This window comes from Onthophagus taurus, chromosome 10 (genome assembly GCF_036711975.1).
Source record: "Onthophagus taurus isolate NC chromosome 10, IU_Otau_3.0, whole genome shotgun sequence".
Taxonomy (NCBI): Eukaryota; Metazoa; Arthropoda; class Insecta; order Coleoptera; family Scarabaeidae; genus Onthophagus; species Onthophagus taurus.
The window spans coordinates 7,362,213-7,385,466 of record NC_091975.1 but is presented as its reverse complement, the minus strand read 5'-3'; the positions used below and the strand labels follow the sequence as shown (position 1 = coordinate 7,385,466).

The window sequence follows — 23,254 nt, the reverse complement described above, 5'->3', positions numbered from 1 at the left end:
TTTTTTTTCATTAGCCGTCTTAAAAGACATGCGGCTAAACCCGAATGTTTCTAGTTCTAGATCTAGTATTAATTCTAGTTTTAATTATTATTCAAATTCTTTTTTTAAATTTTTTTAAAATCTGTAAATGAAGCTTTTCAGTATTTGATTATTAAAAAAAAAAATTGCTAGATATCCACGATTGGGACTTCCCCCACCGTTTCAACAGACACTACTCGATCAATTATTGGTTGGTATTCGGGTGGAAAGTAGCGTTCGAACTCTTCCAAAGAGCGCCCTTTCAGTCTGATAGAACTGGGTGGGGAACCAACGGGAAACGTTTATTTTTAAATATAAAAATTGTCGGAACGTTTGAAAAAAAGAAATAATTTTGTTTTAGCTTCGTTGGTTTTATTAAAAAAGTGTAATTTTTTAATCGAAAATGATTATTTCTTTATGAAAACTGAAAATTTATCCCCACTCCATGAAAACCGTTGGTGCCATCCATTATTGTAGCCGACGTTCCGGGTTCGGATTGGTTCCTCCGGAGGCATATGACGTCATAATTGGAATGGAGGGCGTGGTGGAGCTCCGGTTAGGAAGGGATCACTGAAAAAAGGCTTCAGAGTGCATTGAGACAGTGTCCGGAGTTGGTTGTGCGTTGTTGTGGCTATACTCTCTTTTTAACTTACTTTTTTCCCATGGACTAATTGACAATGAGTTCGTTCTTAATGAACCCTAATTATCATCATCAACAACAACAACATATGACCGGAGGAATGATGGTCGATCCGAAATTTCCACCTAGTGAGGAATACAGCCAAAGCAATTACATTCAAAGTCCGACTCCGGGGGATTTTTTTAGCAATCATCATTTAAATCAACCACCGCAACACTTGCAGTACGCTTATCACCACCATCAACCGACGTCTTACGGAAGTCCCATCAGCAATAATTACGGATATAGCAATTATTATCATCCGCAATTACATCCGCATCATAGTTCTTTACACGGTCATCAAATAAGGCCGTCGGTTCACGATTCTCAACAATCGATGGTGCAATGTTCTTCTTCAGTACCAAACCATAACGTGCAACAACAACCGTCAACAATCTCAAACGCGGAAGGAATCCTTCAAAGCTTAGCTAATATAGCACCAAATGTTGTTACCCAATCAAGTAGTGATGTGAACACTAACAGTGTTTGTAGTCCCGCTTCGACGGGTCACGGACAGGACTCTAGGGGTTCACCCCCAGTTGGACATTCGTTACAAGACTTAGGTTTACGTTTGGAAGACAACGTTTCCGACGAACACGATGACGCCGATGATGATCACAATTGTTCGGCAATGGAAGATGACGATGAAGAAGACGAAAACGGAGATAGAGTCATCTATCCGTGGATGAAGAAGATTCACGTTGCTGGAGCATGTAAGTTAACAATCTAATCTAATTGGGTTTAAAGTTGATGATCTATTTTTGGATTGGCTTCAATTTAAAGCAATAAATTTTACTCTTTGAGACGTCTACAAGATTTAAATAACTTTTACTATTTATTTGAAATACCTTAATAAACATAATGTTTTGAGTATTTAAAAGCTTGTTTTTGCTGTAATTAAAATACCTTGAAATTGGGTCAAAAATGCGACCACCACGTGGAAAAATTTTATCTAAAAAATTTCAACGCAAACTATTCAGTCCTCATTATATAACTAAATAACTACGTTGTATTATTATTGATATGTTTTAATATAACTTTTAGAAAACACTAATTGCTTCATATCTTAATTAGTTTAATGATATAATTATTACTCTTTAACCAGGATAAATGCCGAGTCACTTATTTGAATCGCTTTAAATATTTGATGTAATTAAGCGACAATTAATAGGTATATAAATAGTCTTGGGACTTTAGGTGCGTGAGTCTGCAAAATCATGGTTCAAACAAGCACAATTTCATTAAGAGAAGCGAGTCGATAATTTGATCCAAGATAAAGTTGTGTGTGGTTAATTAATTGATGACTTTGTCGATAAATTTGAATTAAAAATTCAACGATACCAATCATTTTTGAAAAAAAAATAAATTTGGTAAAAAGTACCAAAGTATTTCAAAAGCATTTTTTTTACGTTTTACGTCAAACATTTGCGTAACTCGCGTGTATTGGAAATACCACAAAAATGTTTAAACTATAAAAACGCACGGTAACAACATTTTTGTGAAAATTTATTATGCGTCATAAAAGATTTTGAATTTTATTGAGAGCTCCTAAATTCTAAGTCTAAAATTGACTCTGTTCTGAGATTATACCATTAAAATAGACAAAATACAACAAAGTAAGGAGAATTCCAACATTGCAGAGTACTTCTAAGACTTAGATAAATTACTTAATTATTTCCGAGTAAAACTAAATGTTGCATTGCACAGAATACCAAAAAGATTCAACATAACATTTCAGAAGTAGCAAAGTTATCCTAAAACAAAGTGGTCCATAATAACATAACACATTCCAGTATAGCAGAATAATCTAAAGTAACAAAACAGTCCAGTATCTAGAGTTAGAAATTTATTTGCTTTATGGGAAGAAAATGGTAGATGGGAATTCAAAGAATAGATTCCTTTTGCAATTCTTTAAAGCTTCTCTATTACAAGGAGCAATGAGATCATACACCGCAGGGTTGCATAAATAGTTTCAGAATGAACAGGATCATGGAAGTCTCTAAGTTTGTCAAAAATTCTATCCAACATTCATTATCCTTCGGATTTTTTAAAAAGCATTTTGGTAGAGTTTTGCCAACATGCATATTTATAATTTTTTTAGAAAAATTTACACTGTTGTCTTTCAGATTTTATTGATGGCAACTTTTCCAATTTAAATCAATGAGTTATATATTTTCTTTTATATTTCCTAAAACAAGAAGATTTAAGTTTTAATTTGGCCCAAGAATTATTTCTTTACATTCATAAATAGATTTATTTTAAGTTAATCATTTTTCTTTTTCAAACCGAATTTATGTAGGAAGAACATGATCTCCTAAATACCATTAAATCCCTATTTATACGACTTAAAGATCATTACACGCCCACATTGTATGAAACGTTTTCAATAACCGTTGACATTTCCAAAGTGAAACATCCAAACGATTCGAAAGTTTTAGGTTACAGGTTACACGTTACATGTTCATTAAATCATCGAATAACACGAATTTGAGATGCAAATTTTCTGTTCTCGTGTATGAAATAATCCGTTAGCTACATCATTCATCTTTATCATTATTACACTCATTTCATTACATTTTTTTTTTAATTTAGAAAGGCTTTCATTATATATGAATCTTAATTTGAAAATAATTTATGTTTGAATTTTTCTTTTTGGGACGAGGTGATGTCAGGCCACACGCAAACAATCAATAGATAACAAATCATCCCTCAGCGTGAAAAAAAAAGAAAAATAACTACCTTGAAGTGTCTCCGACCTAAGGACCTCTAAGTACGAACCGATTTATAAACCTTTTATTCGTTAAACGACCGTCGATTTGTAATCCTGAAGTTTTCGGGACCGTTTAGTGCCTTTTAAAGAGGGCATAGCGCCCTCGTGGCCCCGCGTCAAGATACAAATGAGCTGCGATTTATCTAGTCCCTGGTTTGTTTGGTGTCTGCGGTATTCGGATTTCTGACAACACATTTTTAAGAAAAAGAAGCAAACCGATTGACAACCCACCCTAAAATGTCCCATTGAAATCGAATGGTGATGTTTAAAAGGTTCTTAAAGTTTAATTTAAAACATTTTTTGAATATTTTATTGATTTCCTCAATTATAACTAATTAAGATTAAGATTAATAACATAATTAATATGTGAATTGTACACCAAAATATAGCTGAAAGATCATACTTTCAGATAATCTATAGATATACACAACTTTATTATAAAAATTTTTGAAAAACTTATTTCTGAAAAAATATTGTTAGGTTAGGTTGATTTGCGTACTTTAAACAATCGCAAAAGCTTTACTTTCAGGAGTCAAGATGTGATTTATACATCTAATTGTAGATAAAAGATCATACTTTAAGATAATCCATAGATATATACAACCTTATTATATAAATTTTTGAGAAATTGCTTCCTGGAAAAGTATTGTTAGGTTAAATTAATTTGCGTACTTATCAAAACTTAAAAAATCGCCAAAGCTTTACTTTTAGGAGTTAAGTTGTAATTTATACACCAAAGTGAAGGGAAAAGATCATACTTTAAGATAATTCATAAATATATATAATTTTATTATAAAAATATTTGAGAAAAATCCTGATAAAGTATTATTAGTTTAAATTGATTTTTTTGCTTATGAGAGAAACGAAATCTTAATAAAATCGCCGAATTTTTACATTTAAAAGTCAAGATGTGATTTATACACCAAATTGAACATAAAAGATCATACTTGAAGATAATTCATAAATATATATAACTTTATTATAAAAATTTTTGAGAAAAATCCTGATAAAGTATTATTAGTTTAAATTGATTCTTTTAATTATGAGAAGGGAAATCTTAAAAAATTGCCAAAGCTTTACATCTAAGAGTTAAGATGTAATTTATACACCAAATTGAAGATAAATGATCATACTTTAAGATAATCCATAGATATATACAATTTTATTATAAAAAATTTTGAGAAACTGATTCATGAAAAAGCATTGTTAGGTTAAATTAATTTGCGTACCTATCAAAACTTAAAAAATCCCCAAAGCTTTACTTTTAGGAGTCAAGTTGTGATTTATACACCAAAGTGAAGAGAAAAGATCATACTTTAAAATAATTTATAAATATACACATTTTTATTATAAACATTTTTGAGAAAAATCCTGATAAAGTATTATTAGTTTAAACTGATTTTTTTACTTACAAGATAAACAAAATTTTAATAAAATCGCCGAATCTTTACTTTTAAGAGTTAAGATGTGATTTATACACCAAATTGAACATAAAAGATCATAGTTGAAGATAATTCATAAATATATATAATTATATTATAAAAATTTTTGAGAAAAATCCTTATAAAGTATTATTAGTTTAAATTGATTCTTTTAATTATGAGACAAGGGAAATCTAAAAAAATTGCCAAAGCTTTATATCTAAGAGTTAAGATGTGATTTATACATCAAATTGTAGATAAAAGATCATACTTTAAGATAATACATAGATATATACAACCTTATTATAAAAATTTTTGAGAAATTGCTTCCTGGAAAAGTATTGTTAAGTTAGATTAATTTGCGTACTTATCAAAACTTAAAAAAATCGCCAAAGCTTTACTTTTAGGAGTCAAGTTGTGATTTATACACCAAAGTGAAGAGAAAAGATCATACTTTAAAATAATTCATAAATATACACATTTTTATTATAAAAATTTTTGAGAAAAATCCTGATAAAGTATTATTAGTTTAAACTGATTTTTTTACTTACGAGATAAACAAAATTTTAATAAAATCGCCGAATCTTTACTTTTAAGAGTTAAGATGTGATTTATACACGAAATTGAACATAAAAGATCATACTTGAAGATAATTCATAAATATATATAACTTTATTATAAAAATTTTTGAGAAAAATCCTGATAAAGTATTATTAGTTTAATGTGATTCTTTTAATTATGAGACAAGGGAAATCGCAAAAAATTGCCAAAGCTTTACATCTAAGAGTTAAGATGTGATTTATACACCAAATTATAGATAAAAGATCATACTTTAAGATAATCCATAGATATATACAACCTTATTATAAAAAATTTTGAGAAACTGCTTCTTGGAAAAGCATTGTTAGGTTAAATTAATTTGCGTACTTATCAAAACTTAAAAAAATCGCCAAAGCTTTACTTTTAGGAGTCAAGTTGTAATTTATACACCAAAGTGAAGGGAAAAGATCATACTTTAAAATAATTCATAAATATACACATTTTTATTATAAAAATTTTTGAGAAAAATCCTGATAAAGTATTATTAGTTTAAATTGATTCTTTTAATTATGAGACAAGGGAAATCTAAAAAAATTGCCAAAACTTTATATCTAAGAGTTAAGATGTGATTTATACACCAAATTGTAGATAAAAGATCATACTTTAAGATAATCCATAGATATATACAACCTTATTATAAAAATTTTTGAGAAATTGCTTCCTGGAAAAGTATTGTTAGGTGAAATTAATTTGCGCACTTATCAAAACTTAAAAAAATCGCCAAAGCTTTACTTTTAGGAGTCAAGTTGTGATTTATACACCAAAGTGAAGGGAAAAGATCATACTTTAAAATAATTCATAAATATACACATTTTTATAATAAAAATTTTTGAGAAAAATCCTGGTAAAGTATTATTAGTTTAAATTGATTCTTTTAATTATGAGACAAGGGAAATCTAAAAAAATTGCCAAAACTTTATATCTAAGAGTTAAGATGTGATTTATACACCAAATTGTAGATAAAAGATCATACTTTAAGATAATCCATAGATATATACAACCTTATTATAAAAATTTTTGAGAAATTGCTTCCTGGAAAAGTATTGTTAGGTGAAATTAATTTGCGCACTTATCAAAACTTAAAAAAATCGCCAAAGCTTTACTTTTAGGAGTCAAGTTGTGATTTATACACCAAAGTGAAGGGAAAAGATCATACTTTAAAATAATTCATAAATATACACATTTTTATAATAAAAATTTTTGAGAAAAATCCTGGTAAAGTATTATTAGTTTAAATTGATTCTTTTAATTATGAGACAAGGGAAATCTAAAAAAATTGCCAAAACTTTATATCTAAGAGTTAAGATGTGATTTATACACCAAATTGTAGATAAAAGATCATACTTTAAGATAATCCATAGATATATACAACCTTATTATAAAAATTTTTGAGAAATTGCTTCCTGGAAAAGTATTGTTAGGTGAAATTAATTTGCGCACTTATCAAAACTTAAAAAAATCGCCAAAGCTTTACTTTTAGGAGTCAAGTTGTGATTTATACACCAAAGTGAAGGGAAAAGATCATACTTTAAAATAATTCATAAATATACACATTTTTATAATAAAAATTTTTGAGAAAAATCCTGGTAAAGTATTATTAGTTTAAATTGATTCTTTTAATTATGAGACAAGGGAAATCTAAAAAAATTGCCAAAACTTTATATCTAAGAGTTAAGATGTGATTTATACACCAAATTGTAGATAAAAGATCATACTTTAAGATAATCCATAGATATATACAACCTTATTATAAAAATTTTTGAGAAATTGCTTCCTGGAAAAGTATTGTTAGGTGAAATTAATTTGCGCACTTATCAAAACTTAAAAAAATCGCCAAAGCTTTACTTTTAGGAGTCAAGTTGTGATTTATACACCAAAGTGAAGGGAAAAGATCATACTTTAAAATAATTCATAAATATACACATTTTTATAATAAAAATTTTTGAGAAAAATCCTGGTAAAGTATTATTAGTTTAAATTGATTCTTTTAATTATGAGACAAGGGAAATCTAAAAAAATTGCCAAAACTTTATATCTAAGAGTTAAGATGTGATTTATACACCAAATTGTAGATAAAAGATCATACTTTAAGATAATCCATAGATATATACAACCTTATTATAAAAATTTTTGAGAAATTGCTTCCTGGAAAAGTATTGTTAGGTGAAATTAATTTGCGCACTTATCAAAACTTAAAAAAATCGCCAAAGCTTTACTTTTAGGAGTCAAGTTGTGATTTATACACCAAAGTGAAGGGAAAAGATCATACTTTAAAATAATTCATAAATATACACATTTTTATAATAAAAATTTTTGAGAAAAATCCTGGTAAAGTATTATTAGTTTAAATTGATTCTTTTAATTATGAGACAAGGGAAATCTAAAAAAATTGCCAAAACTTTATATCTAAGAGTTAAGATGTGATTTATACACCAAATTGTAGATAAAAGATCATACTTTAAGATAATCCATAGATATATACAACCTTATTATAAAAATTTTTGAGAAATTGCTTCCTGGAAAAGTATTGTTAGGTGAAATTAATTTGCGCACTTATCAAAACTTAAAAAAATCGCCAAAGCTTTACTTTTAGGAGTCAAGTTGTGATTTATACACCAAAGTGAAGGGAAAAGATCATACTTTAAAATAATTCATAAATATACACATTTTTATAATAAAAATTTTTGAGAAAAATCCTGGTAAAGTATTATTAGTTTAAATTGATTCTTTTAATTATGAGACAAGGGAAATCTAAAAAAATTGCCAAAACTTTATATCTAAGAGTTAAGATGTGATTTATACACCAAATTGTAGATAAAAGATCATACTTTAAGATAATCCATAGATATATACAACCTTATTATAAAAATTTTTGAGAAATTGCTTCCTGGAAAAGTATTGTTAGGTGAAATTAATTTGCGCACTTATCAAAACTTAAAAAAATCGCCAAAGCTTTACTTTTAGGAGTCAAGTTGTGATTTATACACCAAAGTGAAGGGAAAAGATCATACTTTAAAATAATTCATAAATATACACATTTTTATAATAAAAATTTTTGAGAAAAATCCTGGTAAAGTATTATTAGTTTAAATTGATTCTTTTAATTATGAGACAAGGGAAATCTAAAAAAATTGCCAAAACTTTATATCTAAGAGTTAAGATGTGATTTATACACCAAATTGTAGATAAAAGATCATACTTTAAGATAATCCATAGATATATACAACCTTATTATAAAAATTTTTGAGAAATTGCTTCCTGGAAAAGTATTGTTAGGTGAAATTAATTTGCGCACTTATCAAAACTTAAAAAAATCGCCAAAGCTTTACTTTTAGGAGTCAAGTTGTGATTTATACACCAAAGTGAAGGGAAAAGATCATACTTTAAAATAATTCATAAATATACACATTTTTATAATAAAAATTTTTGAGAAAAATCCTGGTAAAGTATTATTAGTTTAAATTGATTCTTTTAATTATGAGACAAGGGAAATCTAAAAAAATTGCCAAAACTTTATATCTAAGAGTTAAGATGTGATTTATACACCAAATTGTAGATAAAAGATCATACTTTAAGATAATCCATAGATATATACAACCTTATTATAAAAATTTTTGAGAAATTGCTTCCTGGAAAAGTATTGTTAGGTGAAATTAATTTGCGCACTTATCAAAACTTAAAAAAATCGCCAAAGCTTTACTTTTAGGAGTCAAGTTGTGATTTATACACCAAAGTGAAGGGAAAAGATCATACTTTAAAATAATTCATAAATATACACATTTTTATTATAAAAATTTTTGAGAAAAATCCTAATAAAGTAAGTTTAAATTGATTTTTTTACTTATGAGACAAACGAAATATTAATAAAATCGCCGAATATTTACTTTTAAGAGTTAAGATGTGATTTATACACCAAATTGAACATAAAAGATCATACTTGAAGATAATTCATAAATATATATAATTTTATTATAAAAATTTTTGAGAAAAATCCTGATAAAGTATTATTAGTTTAAATTGATTCTTTTAATTATGAGACAAGGGAAATCTTAAAAAATTCCCTAACCTTTACATCTAAGAGTTAAGATGTAATTTATACACCAAATTGTAGATAAAAGATCATACTTTAAGACAATCCATAGATATATACAATTTTATTATAAAAATTTTTGAGAAACTGATTCCTGGAAAAACATTGTTAGGTTAAATTAATTTCCGTACTTATCAAAACTTAAAAAAATCGCCAAAGCTTTACTTTTAGGAGTCAAGTTGTGATTTATACACCAAAGTGAAGGGAAAAGATCATACTTTAAAATAATTCATAAATATACACAATTTTATTATAAAAAATTTTGAGAAAAATCCTGATAAAGTATTGTTAGTTTAAACTGATTTTTTTACTTACGAGATAAACAAAATTTTAATAAAATCGCCCAATCTTTACTTTTAAGAGTTAAGATGTGATTTATACACCAAATTGAACATAAAAGATCATACTTTAAGATAATCCATAGATATATACAATTTTATTATAAAAATTTTTGAGAAACTGATTCCTGGAAAAGCATTGTTAGGTTAAATTAATTTGCGTACTTATCAAAACTTAAAAAAATCGCCAAAGCTTTACTTTTAGGAGTCAAGTTGTGATTTATACACCAAAGTGAAGGGAAAAGATCATACTTTAAAATAATTCATAAATATACACAATTTTATTATAAAAAAATTTGAGAAAAATCCTAATAAAGTAAGTTTAAATTGATTTTTTACTTATTAGAGACGCGAAATCTTAATAAAATCGCCGAATCTTTACTTTTAAGAGTTAAAATGTGATTTATATACCAAATTGAAGATAAAAGATCACACTTTAAGATAATTCATAAATATATATAATTTAGTTATAAAAATCATAATATAACAATACTTTATCAGGATTTAAATGAATATTTTTAATCTTTTTTCGATTTCCTCAATTATAATGGACATCTTGAAATCTTGTTACTAACTAGTTTTCACTCTGACGCCTTCGTAACTAGGAATTAATGAAAACGCCGTCTGTTGCTTGGCCAATTTAAGTGCCAATAACAAGGAGCTATCTTCAGAAGAAGAAGAACGATTTAATGGTGAAAAACCCGATATGCCCACTTAACAGTAGTACAATAGGTTAACGATTTTTCTAATTTTATATTGCAAAAACGAACGGGAGTGTGTGTATCGGAGAAAGAAAATTAGCAGGAAGCAGACGAGACTCCGCGCCGAGTTAATTACCGATAATTTTCTTGTTTGTGTACATGTCAGAACAAGCGGGACCAAAGTAATTACGGCATCACTGAAAATAATTACTAACTGTCTCGTCTCAAGTTAAAGAAGAAACGATCAAATCATCATTTATTTAATCTTTATATAAGAATAAATGAATCAATTTTTAGTTAAAAGTTAAAAGCAACTCATTTAGTTAGATTTTAAGTTGTAAATTAGGTCCTGTTGGGTTTGAGGTCAGAAAATCTGGATTCCAAACATTCCAGATTGACAGAACTTGACCCTTTTACCTTCCTAAAAGTGATCGCCAAATTTCGGCAAAACTATATGTATACCTTGACTCCTTCGGGATTTGAAATTCTTTTAGGAACCTTTCAAAAACCAAAAGTAAACCGACTCGGTGATGTTAACTTACGGTAGTATAAAAGAAGCTTTTAACCGACACCGCCTCGGATGTTTCGTGACATAGAATTGCCATTAAGGATTTTCCATAGCGTTAACTAATGTTTTTAGCAGAAAATATTTCAACCAAGAAACCTTTTTTATTTTTAAAAATCATCGAATAAGAACTTGAATATAGCTCTAATTAGCGTTAGGGTTCTTTTTTGTGTAGTAGATGGCCGCTCATCTTCCATTTTTCTTCACCACATCCAAAACCCCTTATAGTAGTAGGTACATTTTTTTGCTCGTTTTCGGTCCCGTAATAATTCCGGCGTAAATAAACAAGTCGGTCTCCGAAGAAGAAGAAGAGACCGACGAACGGCGCGTTTCTTCAAAGCGATTGCTTTCGGGGCGCGCTCTAGCGGCGTCCCCCCATTGTCCCAATGATGATCGTGCACATTATTGACGTAAACAACAATGATTGCCTCCGGGGGCCTCCGGGACAAGGTCACTAAATTGGTCATGCCGACGACGACAACGAAAAACTTAGACGAAAAAATATTATATAGGACAACCCCAAATAATTTCTTCCCCAGAAAAAAAGGGTAATTGGAAACGAACCTTTGAGGATTTCAAAGAAATAGAGTCAAATTTTAACTCGCCATCCAAGTTTTTACCGTTATAAGAGTTAATTTTGATGAAAGGCAACGTGAAATTTCTCAATCAGTCACGGCTATAGAGGTTTCAATTGACACTTTCTTGTCGTGCACGAGATAGAGTTGTCCATCCAAAAGAGTATTGTTAAGGAATTGACTCGAAAATTGTACATAAATAAAAAAGATTTAAGTAAATAATATCTGTTATTTTGAGATATTTAAAACATCATCGAAAATTTCGTCTTTAAACAAAGCTTAGTCAAAGCTTTATTGTTAAGAATAAAGAAAAGATATTTGCACTATATCGAAGCTGAAAGATCACGCTTTAATATAACTAATAAATACATACAAAATTAATTTAAAAAATTTTACGAAAAGTCCTGAAGAATGTTATATCGCGGAAGCTTCACTTGTAGGAATTACGATGCGATTTGTACATCAAATTAAAGCTAAAAGGTCAGCTTTTATTATAACCGATAAATATATATAACTTTATTATAAAAAAATTTGATAAAAAGTTCCTGAAAAGAAATTGACAGATTTACTTGTCAAAACGGCGAAAATTGAAAAAAAAATCGCTGGAGCTTTACTTCTATGAATTATATGTGGTTTATACATTAAATTGAAGCTGAAAGAGCATACTTTAAGATAACCCATAAATATATATAAACTTATTATAAAAAAAATTGAGAAAATCCTAATGAAATATTGTTAGATTAAATTGATTTTTTATATATGAAATCTTAAAAAAATCGCGGAAACTTTATTTTTTGGAGTTAAGATGTGATTTATACACCAGATTGAAGCTGAAAGATCATACTTTAAGCTAATCTATAGATATACATAACTTTATTATAAAAATTTTTGAGAAAAATTCGGATAAAGTATTGTTAGTTTAAATTGATTTTTTACTTATGAGAGAAGTGAAATTTAAAAACAATCGTCGATACTTTATTTTTAGGAGTTAAGATGTGATTTATATACCAAAATGAAGCTGAAAGATCATACTTTAAGCTAATCTATAGATATACATAACTTTATTATAAAAATTTTTGAGAAAAATTCGGATAAAGTATTGTTAGTTTAAATTGATTTTTTACTTATGAGAGAAGTGAAATTTTAAAAAAATCGTCGATACTTTATTTTTAGGAGTTAAGATGTGATTTATATACCAAAATGAAGCTGAAAGATCATACTTTAAGCTAATCTATAGATATACATAACTTTATTATAAAAATTTTTGAGAAAAATTCGGATAAAGTATTGTTAGTTTAAATTGATTTTTTACTTATGAGAGAAGTGAAATTTGAAAAAAATCGTCGATACTTTATTTTTAGGAGTTAAGATGTGATTTATATACCAAAATGAAGCTGAAAGATCATACTTTAAGCTAATCTATAGATATACATAACTTTATTATAAAAATTTTTGAGAAAAATTCGGATAAAGTATTGTTAGTTTAAATTGATTTTTTACTTATGAGAGAAGTGAAATTTTAAAAAAATCGTCGATACTTTATTTTTAAGAGTTAAGATGTGATTTATATACCAAAATGAAGCTGAAAGATCATACTTTAAGCTAATCTATAGATATACATAACTTTATTATAAAAATTTTTGAGAAAAATTCGGATAAAGTATTGTTAGTTTAAATTGATTTTTTACTTATGAGAGAAGTGAAATCTTAAAAAAATCGTCAATACTTTATTTTTGGGAGTTAAGATGTGATTTATATACCAAAATGAAGCTGAAAGATCATACTTTAAGCTAATCTATAGATATACATAACTTTGTTATAAAAATTTTTGAGAAAAATTCGGACAAAGTATTGTTAGTTTAAATTAGTTTTTTACTTATGAGAGAAGTGAAATCTTAAAAAAATCGTCAATACTTTATTTTTAGGAGTTAAGATGTGATTTATATACCAAAATGAAGCTGAAAGATCATACTTTAAGGTAATCTATAGATATACATAACTTTATTATAAAACTTTTTGAGAAAAATTCGGATAAAGTATTGTTAGTTTAAATTGATTTTTTACTTATGAGAGAAGTGAAATTTTAAAAAAATCGTCGATACTTTATTTTTAGGAGTTAAGATGTGATTTATATATCAAAATGAAGCTGAAAGATGATACTTTAAGACAATCCATAGATATATACAACTTTATTATAAAAACTTTTGAGAAACTGAATCCTGAAGACAGGCGTACTTTCCAGAAAAGGTGAAAAATTAAAGAAATCGCCGAAACTTTACTTTTAGGAGTCAAGATGTGATTCATATACCAAATTGAAGATAAGAGGTCATACTTTAAAATAATTCATAAATGTATATAATTTTATTATAAAAATTTTTGAGAAAAATCCTGATAAAGTATTGTTAGTTTAAATGCATATTTTTACTTGTGAGAGAAGGGGAATCTTAAAAAAAATGTAGAAGCTTTATTTTTGGGAGTTAAGATGTGATTTATACACCAAAATGAAGCTGAAAGATTATACTTTAAAATAATCCATAGATATATACAAGTTTATTATAAAAAGTTTTGAGAAACTGATTCCTGAAAACATATTGTTTGCGTACTTTCAAATAAAGGTGAAAATTTAAAGAAATCGCCGAAGCTTTACTTTTAGGAGTCAAGATGTGATTCATATACCAAATTGAAGATAAAAGGTCATACTTTAAGATCATTCATAAATATACATATATAATTTTATTATAAAAATTTTTGGAACAAATCCTGATGAAGTATTGTTAGTTTAAATGCATATTTTTATTTGTGAGAGAAAGAATATTTTAAAAGAATTGTGGAAACTTTATTTATGAGAGTTAAGATGTGATTTATACACCAAAATGAAGCTCAATGATTATACTTTAAGATAATCTATAGATATATACAACTTTATTATAAAAAATTTTGAGAGACTGATTCCTGAAAAGAGGCGTACTTTCAAAAAAAGGTGAAAATTTAAAGAAATCGCCGAAGATTTACTATTAGGAGTCAAGATGTGATTCATATACTAAATTGAAGATAAAAGGTCATACTTTAAGATAATTCATAAATATACATATATAATTTTATTATAAAAATTTTTGGAACAAATCCTGATAAAGTATTGTTAGTTTAAATGCATATTTTTATTTGTGAGAGAAAGAATATCTTAAAAGAATTGTGGAAACTTTATTTATGAGAGTTAAGATGTGATTTATACACCAAAATGAAGCTCAATGATTATACTTTAAGATAATCCATAGATATATAAAATTTTATTATAAAAAATTTTGAGAGACTGACTCCTGAAAAGAGGCGTACTTTCAAAAAAAAGGTGAAAATTTAAAGAAATCGCCGAAGATTTACTTTTAGGAGTCAAGATGTGATTCATATACCAAATTGAAGATAAAAGATTATACTTTAAGATAATTCATAAATATATATAATTTTATTATAAAAATTTTTGAGAAAAATCCTGATAAAGTATTGTTAGTTTAAATGCGTATTTTTACTTGTGAGAGAAGAGAAATCTTAAAAAAATTGTAGAAGCTTTGTTTTTGGGAGTTAAGATGTGATTTATACACCAAAATGAAGCTGAATAAGTATACTTTAAGATAATCTATAGGTATATACAAGTTTATTATAAAAATGTTTGAGAAACTGATTCCTGAAAACATATTGTTTGCGTACTTTCAAAAAAAGATGAAAATTTAAGAGAATCGTCGAAGCTTTAATTTTAGGAGTCAAGATGTGATTCATATACCAAATTAAAGATAAAAGATCATACTTTAAGATAATTCATAAATTTATGTAATTTTATTCTAAAAATTTTTGAGAAAAATCCGGATAAAGTATTGTTAGCTTCTTAAATGCATATTTTTATTTGTGAGAGAAAGAATATCTTAAAAGAATTGTGGAAACTTTATTTATGAGAGTTAAGATGTGATTTATACACCAAAATGAAGCTCAATGATTATACTTTAAGATAATCCGTAGATACATACAACTTTATTATAAAAAATTTTGTGAAACTGGTTCCTGAAAACATATTGTTTGCGTACTTTCAAAAAAAGGTGAAAATTTAAAGAAATTGCCGAAGTTTTACTTTTAGGAGTCAAGATGTGATTCATATATCAAGTTGAAGATAAAAGATCATACTTTAAGATAATTCATAAATACACACAATTTTATTATAAAAATTTTTGAGGAAAATCCTGATAAAATATTGTTTGTTTAAATTGATTTTCTTTACTTATGGGAGAAGCGAAATCTTAAAAAAATCGTCGATGCTTTATTTTTGGGAGCTAAGATGTGATTTATATACCAAAATGAAGCTGAAAGATTATACTTTAAGACTATCCATAGATATATACAACTTCATTATAAAAAATTTTGAGAAACTGATTCCTCAAAAAATATTGTTTGTGTACTTTCAAAAAAAGATGAAAATTTAAGAGAATCGCCGAAACTTTATTTTTAGGAGTCAAGATGTGATTCATATACCAAATTGAAGATAAAAGATCATACTTTAAGATAATTCATAAATATATATAATTTTATTATAAAAATATTTGAGAAAAATCCTGATAAAGTATTGTTAGCTTAAATGCATATTTTTACTGGTGAGAGAAAGAAAATCTTAAAAAAATTGTGGAAATTTTATTTTTGAGAGTTAAGATGTGATTTATACTCCAAAATGAAGCTGAATGATTATACTTTAAGATAATCCATAGGTATATACAACTTTATTATAAATATTTTTGAGAAAAATCCTGATAAAGTATTGTTAGTTTAAATCGATTTTTTTACTTATGAGACAAGCGAATTCTTTAAAAAATCGCCGAAACTTTATTTTTAGGAGTTGAGATGTGATTTATACACCAAAATGGAGCTGAAAGATCATACTTTAAGCTAATCTATAGATATACATAAGTTTATTATAAAAATTTTTGAGAAAAATTCGGATAAAGTATTGTTAGTTTAAATTGATTTTTTTACTTATGAGAGAAGCGAAATCTTAAAAAATCGTCGATACTTTATTTTTAGGAGTTAAGATGTGATTTATATATCAAAATGAAGCTGAAAGATGATACTTTAAGACAATCCATAGATATATACAACTTTATTATAAAAACTTTTGAGAAACTGAATCCTGAAGAAAGGCGTACTTTCAAGAAAAGGTGAAAAATTAGAGAAATCGCCGAAACTTTACTTTTAGGAGTCAAGATGTGATTCATATACCAAATTGAAGATAAGAGGTCATACTTTAAGATAATTCATAAATATACATATATAATTTTATTATAAAAATTTTTGGAACAAATCCTGATAAAGTATTGTTAGTTTAAATGCATATTTTTACTTGTGAGAGAAGGGAAACCTTAAAAAAAATTGTAGAAGCTTTATTTTTGGGAGTTAAGATGTGATTTATACACCAAAATGAAGCTGAATGATTATACTTTAAGATAATCCATAAGTATATACAAGTTTATTATAAAAAAATTTGAGAAACTGATTCCTGAAAAAATATTGTTTGCGTACTTTTAAAAAAAGATGAAAATTTAAGAAAATCGCCGAAACTTTATTTTTAGGAGTCAAGATGTGATTCATATACCAAATTGAAGATAAAAGATCATACTTTAAGATAATTCATAAATATATATAATTTTATTATAAAAATATTTGAGAAAAATCCTGATAAAGTATTGTTAGTTTAAATGTATATTTTTACTTGTGAGAGAAAGAAAATCTTAAAAATCTTGTGGCAACTTTATTTATGAAAGTTAAGATGTGATTTATACACCAAAATGAAGCTCAATGATTATACTTTAACAAAATCCATTGGTATATATAACTTTATAATAAAGAATTTTGAGAAACTGATTCCAGAAAAAATATTGTTTGCGTACTTTTAAAAAAGATGAAAATTTAAGAAAATCGCCGAAGCTTTAATTTTAGGAGTCAAGATGTGATTCATATACCAAATTAAAGATAAAAGATCATACTTTAAGACAATTCATAAATTTATGTAATTTTATTATAAAAATTTTTGAGGAAAATCCTGATAAAGTATTGTTAGTTTAAGTGCATATTTTTACTTATGTGAGAAGGGAAATCTTAAAAAAATTGTGAAAACTTTATTTTTGAGAGTTAAGGTGTGATTTATACACCAAAATGAAGCTCAATGATTATACTTTAAGATAATCCATAGATTTATCTAAAAAAATTTTAAAAAAATCCTGATAAAGTATTGTTTGTATAAATTGATTTTCTTTACTTATAGGAGAAGCGAAATCTTAAAAAAATCGTCGATGCTTTATTTTTGGGAGCTATCATGTGATTTATATACCAAAATGAAGCTGAAAGATTATACTTTAAGACTATCTATAGATATATACAACTTCATTATAAAAAATTTTGAGAAACTGGTTCCTCAAAAAATATTGTTTGTGTACTTTCAAAAAAAGATGAAAATTTAAGAGAATCGCCGAAGCTTTAATTTTAGGAGTCAAGATGTGATTCATATACCAAATTGAAGATAAAAGATCATACTTTAAGATAATTCATAAATATGTACAATTTTATTATAAAAAATTTTGAGAAAAATCTTGTGAGAGAAAGAAAATCTTAAAAAACTTGTGGAAACTTTATTTTTGAGAGTTAAGATATGATTTATACCCCAAAATGAAGCTGAATGATTATACTTTAAGATAATCCATAGGTATATACAACTTTATTATAAAATTTTTTGAGATAAATCCTGATAAAATATTGTTAGTTTAAATCGATTTTTTTACTTATGAGAAGCGAATTCTTTAAAAAATCGCCGAAACTTTATTTTTGGGAGTTGAGATGTGATTTATACAACAAAATGGAGCTGAATGATCCTACTTTATGATAACCCATAAATATATACAACTTTTTTATAAAAATTATTGAGAAAAAATTCTGTACATAAATAATTAGATTAAATCGATTTTTTACTTATCTAAATCTTATTTTGTTTTTTCATTATAGCAAATGGTACATTTACGCCTGGTATGGAACCAAAAAGACAAAGAACAGCATACACACGACACCAAATTTTAGAATTAGAAAAAGAATTTCATTATAATCGTTACCTAACGAGGCGAAGACGAATAGAAATCGCACACACTTTAGTGTTGTCCGAAAGACAAATAAAAATATGGTTTCAAAATAGGCGAATGAAATGGAAGAAAGATAATAAATTACCAAATACAAAAAATGTACGAAGAAAAACGAATCCCGCCGGAGTAACGACGACGACATCGAACGGAAAATCGGCGAAAAATTCTCGATGTAAAACCCAATCGCCGAATAATAACGATAAAAAGAAGAACAGAAATCGAGATATCGATGCGATTGGAGAAAATATGTTGGATTTGCCGAATATGAGCCATTTGGGGAATCATCATCCGATGGCGAATACGAATTTGCATCAATCGTTGTTACATGGAGACTCAATCCATGTGAATTCAATGACCACTTTAACACCTTTAAATGTTTCACCGAATTGTGGACAAAATCAAAATAGTTCGATAAAATCGGATTATGGATTGACTGCTCTTTAATTTTAAACGAACAATTTACATCGAAAAAAGAAATTGTAAAGATATTTAAGTTGTAAAGAAGAAAAAATAATAACCAAAAAGAAAAAAACGAAGTGACAATATTTTGGTATTTTATTATTTTTTTTCTGTGAAGTCAATAAGGATTTGTTGGTGTAAAAAAAAGTGCGTGTTCGATAATAAAAAGATCGTTAATAAATTCGATGTAAAAAAGATATTTTTCTTATTAGTATTTTCTGTGCCATCGATAATAAAATAAATCTTCGTTAATCGTTACCAAAAAAAAATAATTAAAAAAAAATAAATAAATAAATAAATAATCACGAAAGACACTTTATGGACTTATTGTACACACTCGTCTTTTTCTGCCCCATCGAGTTTATTATTATTAATTTTATTGTTTTATTTTGTGATTTTACTGATGTACATTTTATGGTTATCTTTTTTTAATATTTTCGAAACGAACGATTTTTTCGTCGAGTTTCAATAGTTCTAAGTAACATATAGTTGTGTGTACATACAGTTTTAGGTGAATAAATATAATTTTAATTAAATAAAGTCAACGTGGTTTTTATTGATTTAAAACATGAGTGAAACACCTAAAAGAAAATTAAATAATTTAATAACAAAAAGAAAAGGTAAGTGATACAAAACTTATTTTATAAATGATATTTGTGTGTTGAAATTCAAAACATAATAATCGTGCTATTCAATTTAGTTTCAACACTCATTTTATGTAACCAACAAGAGTAATGATGAAATACCGAGTTTAAAAATTTTTTCTTTATGATTCATCCGCGATTATAAGACCCTAAAAAAAATCGTTAACAACCCGAAGCCATTTTGTGTTAGAACCCAAAACGTAGTGGCGCATGCACTCGTATATTGGCACAAAGGGAGCTTTCGAAAAGGGATTTCTTTAGCCTGGCCTTCTCTTCTATGGTTGAAAGGTCCAAAAATATAGAGAGAGGGAAAATTGCCCAGACAGGCGAAAGAAGGGCGCATTATCAAGGGTTTCTTTTAGATGAGGGTTGGAAAAATTCCTAATTTAATCATCAACATTTTAGTTGCGAAAAAGTAGTATTTTAAAAATTCGAATTGAAATATAATTCGTGTTTCATGAGGTACAATTGTTGGCAGGTTGCGCAAAGTTAATTTTAGATCAATTTTTTCATTTCGAAGGGGACTTTGTTCCTTCTGCCTCAAAATTAAAGCTTTCGGTTCGTAAATTTTAGATTAGAACGACGTCCCAGACGCCAGATGAGACCACGGCGCGAGCCGACATCATAATTGCATTAAAATTAACGCGGGGACACTTCAAATTATGATTAATCACGTGTTCCGACAAGTTTTTCTACCATTTTATTAGAATTAATTGTATCTTTTAGGAACGGAAAGTGGTTTACATGGAATAAGGGATTAAGATGGTTGTTGGAATTTTAAAGGGGTAAATCCCGTTTGAAACCCATCAGGAAATCAAGTGATGAACGTTTGCTTTCCAATTTCCGCTCTGTAATGTACCCGTCGTAGCTTGTCAATCAATGGTGCATCCTGAATTCAGAACCTAACCAACGTCTGCTACCAAAAATTAGCATTCGATAATTGCCAAACGGAATCGAGTTATGTTACTTAAACTATGACAGAGTAAAATTGGAAATGTAAATCATCACAATTTCTAATATCATTATTCAAAGTATTTAAATTTCAAATATTGGTTGAAATATATCATCGATTTTTACATTTTGCTATTATTATTATGACAATGATTTTGACACGAGTTCTTCTTGCTTAATAGGATCATATCATAACTTGTGATTTATCCTTTTATGAGTACGGACACAAAAATAATTGGAATATTGACTCTCATAGCTTCGATTCAAGAATTTTCAGACTTTTATAACATAGCCAACGCAATTTTGGACTTTTTCCTTTATTACAAAATTTACCAGTATGATTCCAGAAGTCATTGGAGTTTTGACAATGCAATTCTAAAATTTTTCTGCAGCTTAGTGTTTTACCAAGGGATTGCCAAACGATTTCAAATTTTTACGATATATTCAGCGCAATTTTGGACTTTTCTCTGCGCTGCAAAGTTAGCTACTATGATTCCAGAAATCATTCGAGTTTTAACGATGTAATTCTAGAAATTTTCTGTATCCTATCGTTTTACCAAGGGATTGCCAAACGATTTCAGACTTTTACAACATATCCAACGCATTTTTTGACTTTTACCTTCACTACAAACTTTACCAGTATGATTCCAGTAATCATTAAAATTTTTGCAATGAAATTCTAAAAATTTTTCTGTATCCTATAGTTTTACCAAGAGATTTTCAAACGATTTCAGACTTTTACAACATAGCCAGTGCAATTTCGGACTTTTTCATTCACTCTAAAGCTTGTCAGTATGATTATAAAAATCGTTAGCATTCTGATAATGTAATTCTAAAAAAGCTTAGTGTTTTATAAAGGCCATTCTAGACATTTTTATTCTTTTATAATACAATCAGTGTAATTTTACAAACACTTCGAAAGACAAACTTTGTCAAGTGTAGGCCAGATACTAGAGCAGATATTTTTTTGCGACTTAAAGTTTTCTTAGTGTTTTTAATGTTCTTCTTTCAATAAAGGTTTAACTTAGTACAAATCCAAACTTATTCTTACAGTTTAAAGTTTTGTTAGTATAATTCTAGAAATTTTTTGAGAATTTAAAGTTACAGCAAGGTAGATGCAGATACTTTCTTGAAGTCCAGACGTAGGCCAGTGATATTCCAGATATTTTCTTGCACTTCATAGCATGGTAGGTGTATTTTCAGATATTTTCTTGCAATTCAAAGATTTACCAGTATAATTCTAGAAAGTTTTTGAGAATTTAAAGTTACAGCAAGGTAGTTGCAGATACTTTCTTGAAGTCCAGACGTAGGCCAGTGATATTCCAGATATTTTCTTGCACTTCATAGCATGGTAAGTGTATTTTCAGATATTTTCTTGCAATTCAAAGTTTTACCAGTATAATTCTAGAAAGTTTTTGAGAATTTAAAGTTACAGCAAGGTAGTTGCAGATACTTTCTTGAAGTCCACACGTAGGCCAATGATATTCCAGATATTTTCTTGCACTTCATAGCATGGTGGGTGTATTTTCAGATATTTTCTTGCAATTCAAAGTTTTACCAGTATAATTCTAGAAAGTTTTTGAGAATTTAAAGTTACAGCAAGGTAATTGCAGATACTTTCTTGAAGTCCAGACGTAGGCCAGTGATATTCCAGATATTTTTTTGCACTTCATAGCATGGTAGGTGTATTTTCAGATATTTTCTTGCAATTCAAAGTTTTACCAGTATAATTCTAGAAAGTTTTTGAGAATTTAAAGTTACAGCAAGGTAATTGCAGATACTTTCTTGAAGTCCAGTCGTAGGCCAGTGATATTCCAGATATTTTCTTGCACTTCGTAGCATGGTAGGTGTATTTTCAGATATTTTCTTGCAATTAAAAGTTTTACCAGTATAATTCTAGAAAGTTTTTGAGAATTTAAAGTTACAGCAAGGTAATTGCAGATACTTTCTTGAAGTCCACACGTAGGCCAGTGATATTCCAGATATTTTCTTGCACTTCATAGCATGGTAAGTGTATTTTCAGATATTTTCTTGCAATTCAAAGTTTTACCAGTATAATTCTAGAAAGTTTTTGAGAATTTAAAGTTACAGCAAGGTAGTTGCAGATACTTTCTTGAAGTCCACACGTAGGCCAATGATATTCCAGATATTTTCTTGCACTTCATAGCATGGTAGGTGTATTTTCAGATATTTTCTTGCAATTCAAAGTTTTACCAGTATAATTCTAGAAAGTTTTTGAGAATTTAAAGTTACAGCAAGGTAGTTGCAGATACTTTCTTGAAG

At 27.5% G+C, this 23,254-nt stretch overlaps 1 protein-coding gene across 1 annotated transcript; it reads left to right on the top strand.

The window, feature by feature from the left end:
- The first annotated feature begins 593 nt into the window (after positions 1 to 593).
- Positions 594 to 19,466, top strand: LOC111419119 (homeotic protein deformed). Its single transcript, XM_023051884.2, has 2 exons — positions 594 to 1,410; positions 18,787 to 19,466. Exons 1-2 carry the CDS (start codon positions 696 to 698, stop codon positions 19,359 to 19,361), a joined length of 1,290 nt encoding a protein of 429 aa, XP_022907652.1. The 5' UTR covers positions 594 to 695; the 3' UTR covers positions 19,362 to 19,466.
- The last annotated feature ends 3,788 nt before the right edge of the window (positions 19,467 to 23,254 follow it).

Excerpts from the sequence above, each read along its gene's own strand:
- LOC111419119 (XM_023051884.2), top strand. The coding sequence starts at position 696 with ATGAGTTCGTTCTTAATGAACCCTAATTATCATCATCAACAACAACAA. Across the intron at positions 1,411-18,786 it reads GATTCACGTTGCTGGAGCAT|CAAATGGTACATTTACGCCT; the intron begins GTAAGTTAACAA and ends TTTTCATTATAG.